At 40.2% G+C, this 12,013-nt stretch overlaps 1 protein-coding gene across 1 annotated transcript in view; it reads right to left on the bottom strand.

Moving 5' to 3' along the window:
• Nucleotides 1–11,236, bottom strand: part of NBAS (NBAS subunit of NRZ tethering complex) — a 333,473-nt gene extending 322,237 nt beyond the window's left edge. The window contains exons 1-5 of the mRNA XM_019970679.2: nucleotides 11,062–11,236; nucleotides 8,948–9,002; nucleotides 6,991–7,027; nucleotides 4,389–4,466; nucleotides 3,991–4,038 (exon numbers count right to left, since the gene is read on the bottom strand). Of these exons, the coding sequence (XP_019826238.2) occupies nucleotides 3,991–4,038; nucleotides 4,389–4,466; nucleotides 6,991–7,027; nucleotides 8,948–9,002; nucleotides 11,062–11,178 (335 nt within the window). The 5' untranslated portion in view covers nucleotides 11,179–11,236. The remainder of the gene's footprint in view (nucleotides 1–3,990; nucleotides 4,039–4,388; nucleotides 4,467–6,990; nucleotides 7,028–8,947; nucleotides 9,003–11,061) is intronic.
• Between the last annotated feature and the right edge of the window lie 777 nt (nucleotides 11,237–12,013).

Below are 12,013 nucleotides of genomic sequence, written 5' to 3'. Positions count from 1 at the left end.
GCAGTCTAATTTATGAAAAAGAAAAATACAGCCAGTATAAAGAGATTAATTATTAAATTTTACTACACTCTATGAAATATTATACAATTATTGTAACATGAAAAGATGCTAACAATGTATTAATTTACAGAAGTTAAAGAAAAAGGTATCAAATAGAATATAGAGTATCATTCTACTAAATATACACATAGTTTATACACACACACAAATTTCAAAGAACATATATCAAAATGTTAATAGTAGACAACTTTTGAACCGTAAAATTTGCTGTTCTTTCATAAATATTTAACTATTTTCTAACATTTGTAAAATAAGTAAGCATTACCTTTAAAACAAATTTTAAAGACTAAGATTTTTAGTCATTTATTAAATTATATTAACAAAATCCAGCTACAATTATGGAAATAAATTTCCTCAAGAAATTAAGACTATACAGCCTCCATGTGGACTAGAACAAAAAAGACATGACCTCGCAAGTGAAGTTGACTTGATGTCAGTTCTTGTAACCTGGATAAAATATTCAACATGATTTCCTTTTCGCTTTCACTAACAGGATAAGTAACCACAACTTTAGAGTTCAGATATGATTAAATGAGACATCACATATAAATTACCATGAAGCAGACCAGGCGGCGCTAATGGTAAAGAACCTGCCTGCCAGTACAGGAGATACAAGGAACAGGGGTTTAATCCCCGGATAGGGAAGATCCCCTGGAGAAGGAAATGGCAACCCACTCCAGTATTCTGGCCTGGGAAATCCCATGGACAGAGGAGCCTGATGGGATACAGTCTATAGGGTCACAGAGAGCTGGACACAACTGAAGTGACTCAGCACACAGACTGAAGTAATATAATCACAAATCACAGTTTGCTCTTTTTGCTGGTAAAGGGGAGGAAGGGAGGGGAGACAAATTTGTTTTGTCAGAACTTCACAGAATATATTCACTTAAGATACTTGAGCAAATTGGGAAGAGGGGAGGCAAGGCTGCCTTTTTTATGAGTCCCTTATTCTAATGCTTTTTATTGTGTTTCATGAAAGTTTCTAATCAGTTTCCATATTTATAACAGCCCATAATCATAAGAAACTATCACTTCAATACTTAGGAAAAAAGGAAGTATGTATTAACCACTTATAATCCATAACCACCAAATGACAAGTAGCAATTCACAAACTGTTTTTCACCCATGTGAACTCCACACATAAGCAGGTTAGGTGTCATAGTAGAGCATGCGATTGAGGCCTTTGCCACTCACTTCAAAACTGAAGATGAGGGACAGCAGCCTAACCCTGCACTGCAAATAGCAGAGCTGTCTCCTCAACTATAGTGTTTCAGCTTTGCCTGTTTTCCACTAAAACTATCTCCTGTTAATAACTGCTTCCTAATACCAAATAACAACCCCAGACACTATAATTATCTTTCATATTCTAATTCAATCCACAAATATTTACTGAATACTGAGTGCCGACTACTATTACTACTGGAGTCAATCTTGGATTGTATGTGCTCCTCACTGTGGTAGAGAAGACACAGATGGAGCAGTGAGAATAAACATCTTAAAAATTCAGGCACAGCCACTAGTCACAGTGTTGACTTCAGGGATCTACCTCGCCCTTTTTCTTTGCTGACCACCCCACTTTGCTCAAAGACACTTCCTTTCAGGTTACTGCAAAGTAAGTGTGGGTGTCTATCTGCAACAAAAGCAACTGAATGCCAACGTGAACAAGAGAGTGGGCTCTGCCCCATAGTATCCTCTCCAGAATCTGCTTCCCCATCCCACTTGCTGACAGGCCAGACCAATAAAACATAAACTAAGCACCTATTACATCCAAGGAAATATACAAGTGCAAGGGAAAAAAAAAAAAGAAAAGTTTCCATGCCTCCAAGGAACACACAGTATAAACGAGCCGCAGACTTCAGATCCCATGCACTGGAGTTTTAAACAAATGGCACCCCCCTGGAGTAGTGCAAAGCAGAGGTCATAAATATACTGGGGGAAACCCACATGTAAACATATTGGCATAGATGGCTAAAAGGCATGATCAAGAGGTAGTACAAATGTGTAGACAAGAGCATGAACACTGAAGCTAGAAGAGCTGATTTCAAATCCCTAGGCAAGTTATTTCACCATACTGTGCCAGAGTCCTCATTTCTAAAATAGAGAAAGAGGACTTCTGCAAGGATTAAGCTAACACTTGTAAAACACCTACAACAGTGCCCAATACTGTTAGCATTACCTTCTTACCATTAATATGTTGATTATTATAGGAGCACCAAGGATCGATACCTAACCAATGAGGCGAAGGGGATCCAATGGGAACAAGTCCCTGAAAGGCTTTCTCATACAGCTGCCTCTTGGCCCCAAAAGGCTTTAAATGGACCAAGTTACAAAACTCTTGCAAATTACAGACCAGACGAAGAAGATCTTGATGACCATCATGTCTGTTGCCCAGAAATGTTCCCTCACTACTTAGTCTCAAATGCATGAGCGGACTCCTACAGAGCTGGCCTATGTATACGTTTTATAAATATTATTGTACATGCTAGCAATCCAGTAGCAAATCCTCTTACAAAAGCAAATAATTACTTTTTTTTCTTTTCATCACAATTTTTAGTAACAAGTTCCAGAAACCCTTAGTAAAAATCTCCTTAACAAGCCTAAGTATCAATCCTTTGCCACATGTGTATTCCAGTCCTAACAACTAAAATCATTCCATTAAGGTCCCCATTTGGGGGGGGGGGGGGTGGTGAGGGAGGGGCGGGAGGGAAGATGGCAACTTTGACTACCATCTGCTGTTCATAAAGAAGTCACACGATGAACACATTTCTCCAAGAGAAACACTTCACATCACTGCAGCAAATGGAGTTGGAAGTACCAGCCCATCTCTATTAACAATTATCAGCTAAAATACCATGCCCCCAGGCTCACTCTTGCTGTTAGAGAAGAGGGCCCTGCCTATCAAAGCCATGTGGAATGAAGAGTGAAGTTCTGAAAAGCAGTCATTATTGCCAATCATCTCTGTCCTGATGGTTTTAAGAATGATCACAGAGGCTCTCAATCTGAAGTCAGAGCCCCAACGGGAGCTGACCCTCCATCTACTCCCCTAAAGTCAGAGCCCCAGTGGGAGCTAACCCTCCATCTACTCCCCTAAAAGTTATCCAAAGCTAACTCCAGTTCTGTTTGGATAAATGAAAAAAGAAATTTTGTGAACAGAAACAGTGTGCTAAAAACTGAATGCTTATTAAAACTAGTTTCAGTCAACAACAAAGTATCGGAAAAAACTTCTGACTGGTATCCAGGCAGCCTGAAATTTCCACCTCATTTGCTTATTTTTTGAGACTCAAGACTTGGGGCTTTCCTGGAGACAGGAGTGGCCCCCAGATTTAGAGGTACAATATGTTTAGTCTGCTGTTGACAATTTCCTGAGAGCGTAAACTAGTTTTCCTAAATTAGTTGCCAATGTTGCTATTTCTTTCACAACTGATATACTACTTAAAAATAAAGTGCATGAGAAGCCCAGCTCTGAGAAGTCTTCTAAATGTGTATGTAATACCACTGCTGTCTCAGGAGGACAGAGAATCAGTGGTCCCTAGTAACACTAAGCCTTAGTGTTCTGCAAGCCCATATTCCATCTACAGCTTTATGCCAACAGAGTAAAGCTGTCTCTATTGCTTTTTCACCTTCCTGAGCATATGCTTACCTGACTTAGCAATAACAGAAGAGTGATTTTCAGAGCTCTGGAATATATGCTTTTGTCTACTGAGAAAGTAAAATTTCTCAGGAGACAGAGTGATCCAGGGAAGTAGAAGGCATACTCTGAAAACAGCCTTCATCCTTTAATTAGCATAAGTTGGCATTTGATACCTTACAAAATTACATGAGTTAATAACAAAATTCCTTTAAATATACCCCCTTTAAAAACCTGAGTTCTCATAAATCAAGTAAATCTTTTCTGTAGGGAACTGCTGAATGAATACAACTGACACTTACCTGATCTCCACACACTGGTCTTGAACTGCAGCCAAGAGTTTCCCATTGCTTTCATGGGGAGAAAGAGAAACAAATCCCTGTATGAGTATCTATAGCTCTCATTATCATAGATGGAACCATTTTAAGACGTTAAAATTATTTTCAAATTTTTTCACATCTTTAATTATCCATTTCTGACCTTATAATTAGATGCATATATAGGTACAAAGGCATACAAAATAATTCAGTAGAGTTGCATTAATATATTTAAACAATATTAATCATGTGCGACACAGGGAATTTACATACAATAAAAAACCAAGAGAGCAAGCCATAAGGATCCTAAAATTAATAACCATAATGGAATTTAAATGCTAATCCAGGTAGAGAAACATTAGGTGAATTTTATGCATCCTTACCTTGCAAGTACCAAATGCCAGTTTATCTGTTTATTAACCAAGCGAACCAGTCCATCAGGGAGCAAGAAAGGAGCAGGGCTGAAACCACAACACATTAGCTAATTTTAAAAATCTAATCATGAAAACCACATATAGTAGGTAAATATTATAAACAGCAGATCTATAGTGAACAAGACGGATTTTTCCATTAGAATATAAAAACAGAATATTGGCAAACTCAAAACTGAAAGTTACTAATTCGATATCTGAAACTTGACCACATACATTTCTCTATTACCAAAAAAAAACCCTGGTTATGTGGTCAATGATATGTTTTTTCTAAGGAAAAGATATTTGAGGGTGCCAGTAACAGCAGAGTCAGCTTATAAGAACTCTTCCTGCAATGCACATCCAGAAATACAGGCTCCAACTCTAACAAAAACAAACTCTAGTACACAGCTAAACTCAAAGAGAGGAACAGAAATCTCCTAAGAACTACAAATGCAAAGAGAACAAAGTCAGAAATGGGCACAGGACAAAGAGAGGAACAGAACTCAAAATGGAGAGTAAACACCTGCGAGGGGCCACAGGAAGGACAGGAGTGGGAGGTGAAGACCCCCGCAGAGACCAGGACCCTCAAAAGACTGTGCCATCAGAGCAAGGGGAACAAGCCAAACGTCACAGGAACCCAGGGAGACCTTCAAGAATCTCATCTCTGCAAGGAATTCTGGTCTGTGGGGGGATGGGAATGAAACCTCCTAATGAAAAAACAAAACCCCAAGTCTTTACGACATGCAAGACTGGACGGTGATTTGACTTTACTCACATGCTCCAAGGTTCCCAAGCATAAGGTCACACTAGCATCACTCACAAAAGATACAAGGACACGACCCGCCACACGTGAATCAGTATTCAGACAAATTAGAGGAGTAACACGTGAAGAAAATCAAGAAAATAGGTGGGAAAGAAAAAATAATTCGATGGGGAAGAGAAACAGGAAAAAAGAAAAAACACTACGAAATTAGAAAACACAACATAGGCTTAAAAAGATTAGTTAATTTACATCCAGTATATTTATGTTCATTTTTTAAGACAAAACAATTAATGCCATGAGGTACTTAATATTATTAAAAAGATATGAAACATGCCTGTGATACAATCAACATGAGAATGATAAATTTCCTCCGGAGGGGAAGAAGACAGGCAAAGGTGGGGGTGGGGAGGAGTGGACCTGAGCTCTAACATGTTGCATAAAAATAAAAACAGGGCCATCTGAAGCACATATGGCAGAAGAGCAACAACTGCTTTAATTCAGATGTGGATACAATCGTAACAGATTATATTACTGTCTACAATTTTCAGTCTGTTTGTAATATTGCATGATTGACAGAAAAAAAAAAAAACTTGAAAAGGCCACTCAAAACAAATATTGGCTCTAAGACCTTTTAGGTATAATTATCATAAACTCAAGAGCAAAACAACTCAACTACAAGCATTTTGAAAGAAACATATCATGGAGAAAACTAGATAATCACCTCACGGTCCACTCAGTCTATACACTGATCGATGTGGCCAGTGCAAGGAAAGGGACTTCTCATGAGAAAGACACCTCCTGACGCCTGAGCATAAGGCGTTTACACGCAGGACAAGGCTTTCAACAGAGGGAGCTCTTGCAAGTCCTCCTCCTCCATAAACAACAAAAGAACTTACTGTTCAGGAGCACCCTAAACAGACATCTTTTCTGCCATCCCTAACCAACAGTCCTCAACACTACCAAGTGTAGCCCGGTGAGCCCAGGAAAAACAGCCTACCTCTTACACTCCCCTCCCCACGACCACCCTCTCTCTCACTCAGTTCTCTATCACATTCCACATCCCCCAAAATAAGATAAAATTCAGAAAGAAATTCAATGCCTGCATACACACACACACACACACACACACAGTAAAAGCAGAAAAGCACTGGAGGTAACCCCAGGGAAGAGCCAAAGGTTTGTTTTATTATATACAGAACCCTGTTATCTCTAGAGCTCTTAAGATTAGCTGTCCTCGAGCAAAAAGCAATCTCTGGGAAATAATTCTATAAATCAATTCCTACACATGCACCTAAAAGCAAAACTGTATCTTTGGTCAGATTAATCATCTCCTTGTTTCTAAAATTAGCACCAGGCCTAAAAACATACTTAACACTCAAAAGAACTAAGAAGTTTCCAAGAACTGAAACCTAAGAGAACCTTCTCTGATGCACAGCAACTGAACACTGACTCTAAGAGTTGATACAACCGTAAGAACAAAAAGGTTTTTAAAAAGATAATGCAAGAATAGGTCCATCTGTTCTTGAATACACATTCGAGATAAGGCTGAGGAAACAATCAGAGAATGCAGAGATGGTCATGAGATATTCTCAATAACGACTAAGGGATCGAAAATCAGCCTACATTTATCGAAAGATCTTGTCAAGGTATACCAAATGTTTGACAGGGCTGTTTTATAAACTGGGTTCACCTGAATGTCAGCATCCATATCACAATCTGGGATTCAGTTCTGAAAGCTTCAATAATAAATAGGATAATATTGTTTGTACTTGCTGTTCATACCATTTCTCTGAAGCGCTGACAACTCACCTGTACCAGATATATTGGCTTAAAAATAATAAACGATCTGTAATAAAAAGAAACAGCAAAAAGCCAAATATGAATGAGCTATTCTTTGGGAATCATTTTCTATTTTAGATTTACTGACAATAAGTCTAAAATACACTGCAGAGTGAGTCATTACAAAACATGGAGAATACAACTCTTGTCGAGGATAAATATAATCTAATATACACAATAACTTTCACAAGATCATATATTTGTTTATATGTCTCAAGTCTGTATTATTCAAAACTTTGTATAACAAGTAAAAGTGGTTTGAGATGCAAAATTTCGCCTAAAAGGCTTTAATGAAACCATAGAATAGAAGTCATAGTAATCACCCATGAAAACCAAAGTATTTGGATAAAGATTATGATACCATTTCACACTTTACAGCAAAGACTTAAAAATAATAATGCCTAAAATGGAGAAGTCCATGGGAAACAAAATCTTTCACACACTATTGAAAAGCAATGTTTTATGATTCCATTTAAAATGTACACATATGTGTGAACCTGTGTACATGGTTATGTATGTGACAAAAGCAAAAGGTCTGAAGGATAAGAAATTATCTCCAGGTGGTAAAATGAGGAATTATTTATTCCCAATTTGTGGTCTTCTATATTCCTAAACTTAGTACATTACTTGTATATATTTTCTAAATTTTCAAAATTTCACATTTGATAATGAAAACTGAATATGCTAGTGTGTCTTGTAACAGAAGATAAAATTATTATTATATTTTCAAACAGGTATATTAATGCATATAGAAATATTGTACTGATGAACCTATGGCAGGGCAGCAATAAAGACACAGAGAACAGAACTGTGGACACAGTGGGTAAGGAGAGGAGGGTGAATGGAGAGAGTAGCATGGAAGCACATTCACTGCCATATGCAAAACAGCCAGGAGGAATTTGCTGTATGGCTCAGGGAGCTCAAACTGGTGCTCTGTGACAACCTAGAGAGGTAGAAGGGGGTGACAGGTGGGAGGGAAGTTCAAGAGGCAGGGGACATATGTATAACTATGGCTGATTCCTATTGACGTATGGCAGACACTAACACAATACCATAATGCAATAATCCTTTAATTAAAAATAAACTGTAAAAAAATGTATCTGTATAAACATATGAATACATCCATATATGTGTATATGTATACATACACACATGCTCACAGACATATAGTTAAAACACATGCATTTTTTATAAAATAGGTAACATTTATGCTATTAATACTCATTTTAATCAGGAAAATTAATAGTGATTAGTTTAGCAACTGAGTTTACATTAAAACTCAAAAGGACACATTTTCAAATCCCGACTACAAGGAGATCCTACAGTCCATTCTGAAGGAGATCAGCTCTGGCATTTCTTTGGAGGGAATGATGCTAAAGCTGAAACTCCAGTACTTTGGCCACCTCATGCAAAGAGCTGACTCATTGGAAAAGACTCTGATGCTGGGAGGGATTGGGGGCAGGAGAAGAAGGGAATGACAGAGGATGAGATGGCTGGATGGCATCACTGACTCGATGGACGTGAGACTGAGTAAACTCCGGGAGTTGGTGATGGACAGGGAGGCCTGGCACCCTGCGATTCATGGGGTCGCAACTGAAACTTCTTAAAAGAGCACAGTTACAGAATAGGAAAAAATAAAGAAAAAATTATCTGCTAACTATATCATAAATAAATAAGCTATGGTGGTGGTTTAGTCACTAAGTTGTGTCCAACTCTTGTGATCCCACAGAATGTAACCCACCAGGCTCCTCTGTCCATGGGATGCCCCAGGCAAGAACACTGGAGTGGGCTGCCATTTCCTTCTCCAGGGGATCTTCCCAACCCAGGAATCGAACCTGGTTCTCCAGCACTGCAGATAGACTCCTGTGCCACAGGCAGACTCTTTACCAACCAAGCTATAAGGGAAGCCAAAATAAGCTATACTCACCCCTAATTGCTTTTGTGATGATAAAGGATGCACCATGTTTCCGGTTGCCTCTAGGCTACAAATGAAAAAAAAAATTGAGAATTTTCCACTGATACTTATATAGTCAGTTATATTTCTTTGCTAATACTCAGTACTGGGCACAAGTTATCAGTGTCTTTAAAACTACTTATAGATAGAAACAAAACAAGGAGAAGCAGCACTAGGAAAGTGAGCATGGCAGAGATACAGGCATTTGTCAGGATGAATTCTGCAAGACAGGAAGGGGATTGAGGCTGGAAAATGTTTCTAAATCAAAACACCAGTGCAAAGACAAAAAAAGTCAAGGTCTAAGACCCACACTGGTTGCCAGTTGGCACAGTCTATTTTGGTGGGCTACAGAGGCCTAAAAGGGGTTTTGCTTGTAGAAAAAGCGATCATATGGATCAATAAACTCATGCCCCAAAGCAAATATATTGAATATTAGCTGCATATTCATAGAGAAAATACTACAAACAGCCACACTGATATATAACTGCTATATTAAATAGTCCCTTAAATACAGACCAAACATAGGTTAAACAATACTAGGCACTATAACCTGGAAGATGTCCTAATGGTCACAGAGTGCAGACAGATGTGGCTTAAAAGCACAAAAATGTTATTTCATTCAACAAACATGAATCGATCATTTACTTTGCAGAAGACAAAATTTGGTTTGGGGAAGGAATATAAAAATGAGTCAAATGTAGCTGCCTTTCAAGGGCTTGTAGTTCAGTTAAAATCAATAGAACCAAACAAAAAAAGTGTTATGAGGTTTCAATATAAGTTGATGCAGTGCATATTTCTTTAACCAATTTATAATCTTAAGCATTTCTATAACATTATTGTAATTAACCAGTGAGTGCTAAGGTGTGGAAAGGTATCTCATTCAATTAGTGGCAGCAGCAACTTTCCAGCTGCATTAAGATACAAAATATCAATTGTTCAACACAAACAGAAACTATATAAAGACTTTTTAAAAATTATGCATGAGGATCTCTGCTAGCCTACAAAATATTCCAAAAGGCAGAAACTGCAGTGGGAAGGAGGTTAAAGAAAAGCTTGTAAACTTTACAGGAGAAGCAGTACTTTCTCCAGTAAAGAAACTCAGCAGCCAAAAAGAAAGAAACTGAGAAAAGAGATTGTAAATAAGAATTCGTATGGGCTAGAGCCCATGATCTTAACGAAACTCCTTTCCCATCTTGCTGCATATTCTGATCTTAAAACAGCAACCGGCACACGTTAGGCACTCAATAAATACGTTTAATAAATGCGGATTTCTGGTTCTTATCTCCACCTTGTGCCTGAGAGGTCCTTTCTATGAAACCAGTGACCCCAAGGTCCAGATTACCAACACCTACGACCCCTCTTCTAACACAAAACCCAACCCCGGGTCCTCATAAATCTTCACTCCTCAGGGCATTTTGCTCACATCGCCATTAAAGTGCATATTACAGCAAGTGATGAAAAAGTTTACTACACTGTCTTCCCTCTAAGACCGCAAGTACCACCAAACTTAGTCACTTCGGAAGCGCAGCGCCTGACAGTATCTGGGACACGGACAGACATACACATACACTCATTAATTACTGAAATAACACAAGAACTGACACAACTCGGGCCCAATTAGGAACAAAGGTTTAAAATGCCGCGCTCCACGACAGCCCAGCAGATGCTGAGATAACTGCAGGGTCCTGGAAAACACTCCCACAGCAGGTGAGGAGCAGCCCTGCCGGGGCCGGCCAGGGGAAGGGACCACCGAGGGTCTAGGTGAGGGAAGGACCCCCGAGTCCAGCGCTGTGCCTTAAGCCCTCCAAGTAGGGACGATGAAACAGACCGGGGTGGTAAAGTACGTGCCTCAGGGCCCGAGGTTTCGCCCCCCACCCCACCCAGAGCACCGAATTAGGAGTCCAGGAGGCATGCCAGAAAACCCCACCTGGGGGACCCGGACCCCCGTTAGCTCGCGGTGCCGTTGCCAGGACGACCGCACAAGCGGTGGAGCCCGGCTCCATCACCCTACGTGGCTCCGGCTACGTGTCTCTGCCGGGGCAGCGCCGGCACCAAGCTGGCCGCAGCCCCGGAGGGGCCTGGTTCACCTGTACTTCCGTCTCCGGGGGCCACTCGGTGTTGACCAACAAGTCATAGAGTATCGTCTCCTCCTCGCCCTCCGCAGCGCCTGGATTCACGGTCGGCAATGGCTCGGAGGACGCCATATTTGGCCCCACCAAGTGCTGGGGCAGGGCTACTACGGCAAGCTGCGGCGGACAAGCTTCCGCGGCCACGCCGCCTCTGATTCCCGGGGAAAGGGGTGGAGTTAACCCGAGGTGAAAAGGAAATGCTGAGTTGAAACCCTCCTTTCAGTAGGTGGGACAACCTCTCGCTTGTCTTGCGGTACAATTTACATTCTGGTCTTGGTACGCTCCCTGTTTATTAATTGCATCAGATCAGCCACATCCCAACCTCTCTTACCCCGTCAGCTTCTATAAAACGAAAAGGTGAGAACTATCTCCCTGAGATCCTTCCCAAGGCAAGCCATTCATCATCACAGGAATCCAAGTCTATGCCCCAACCTCTAACGTGGAAAAAGCTGAAGTTGAAACGGTCTGTGAAGACCAACAAAGACCTTCGAGGACTAACACCCTGCGTTCTGCCATTTATGTATTTGTTGCCTGTTTTGTTTTTTTTTTTTTAGTAAACACTAGAAAGCTATCCTATGCAACAGATTAAACGAATGAGAGGTGTCACCGGAATTCCTTGGTGATCCAGTGGTTAAGACTCAGGCTTTCACTGCTGTGGGTTCCCAGGGTTCAATCCCTGGTGGTGGAACTAGGTTCCCGCAAGCTGCACAGTGTGGCCAAAAATTTTAAAAATTTTAAGAAAGAAAGGTATCAGAGAATGATGCTATCAGAGTTCAGAAAAAAACAGAGGGTCTAGAGGGGCTTTCTGGAGGAAATGGTGTCTTTAACAGATAAAACTGGAATCAAGAGCAGAGGGTTTGGGGAGAGCATTTCAAGTAGGGGGAAATTGGGTAAGGACAGAGGCAGAAAT

Source organism: Bos indicus, chromosome 11, assembly GCF_029378745.1.
Source record: "Bos indicus isolate NIAB-ARS_2022 breed Sahiwal x Tharparkar chromosome 11, NIAB-ARS_B.indTharparkar_mat_pri_1.0, whole genome shotgun sequence".
In the NCBI taxonomy this organism is placed as follows: Eukaryota; Metazoa; Chordata; class Mammalia; order Artiodactyla; family Bovidae; genus Bos; species Bos indicus.
Note: the sequence above shows the minus strand (reverse complement) of the source record. Positions and strands in the feature narration are given on the sequence as shown.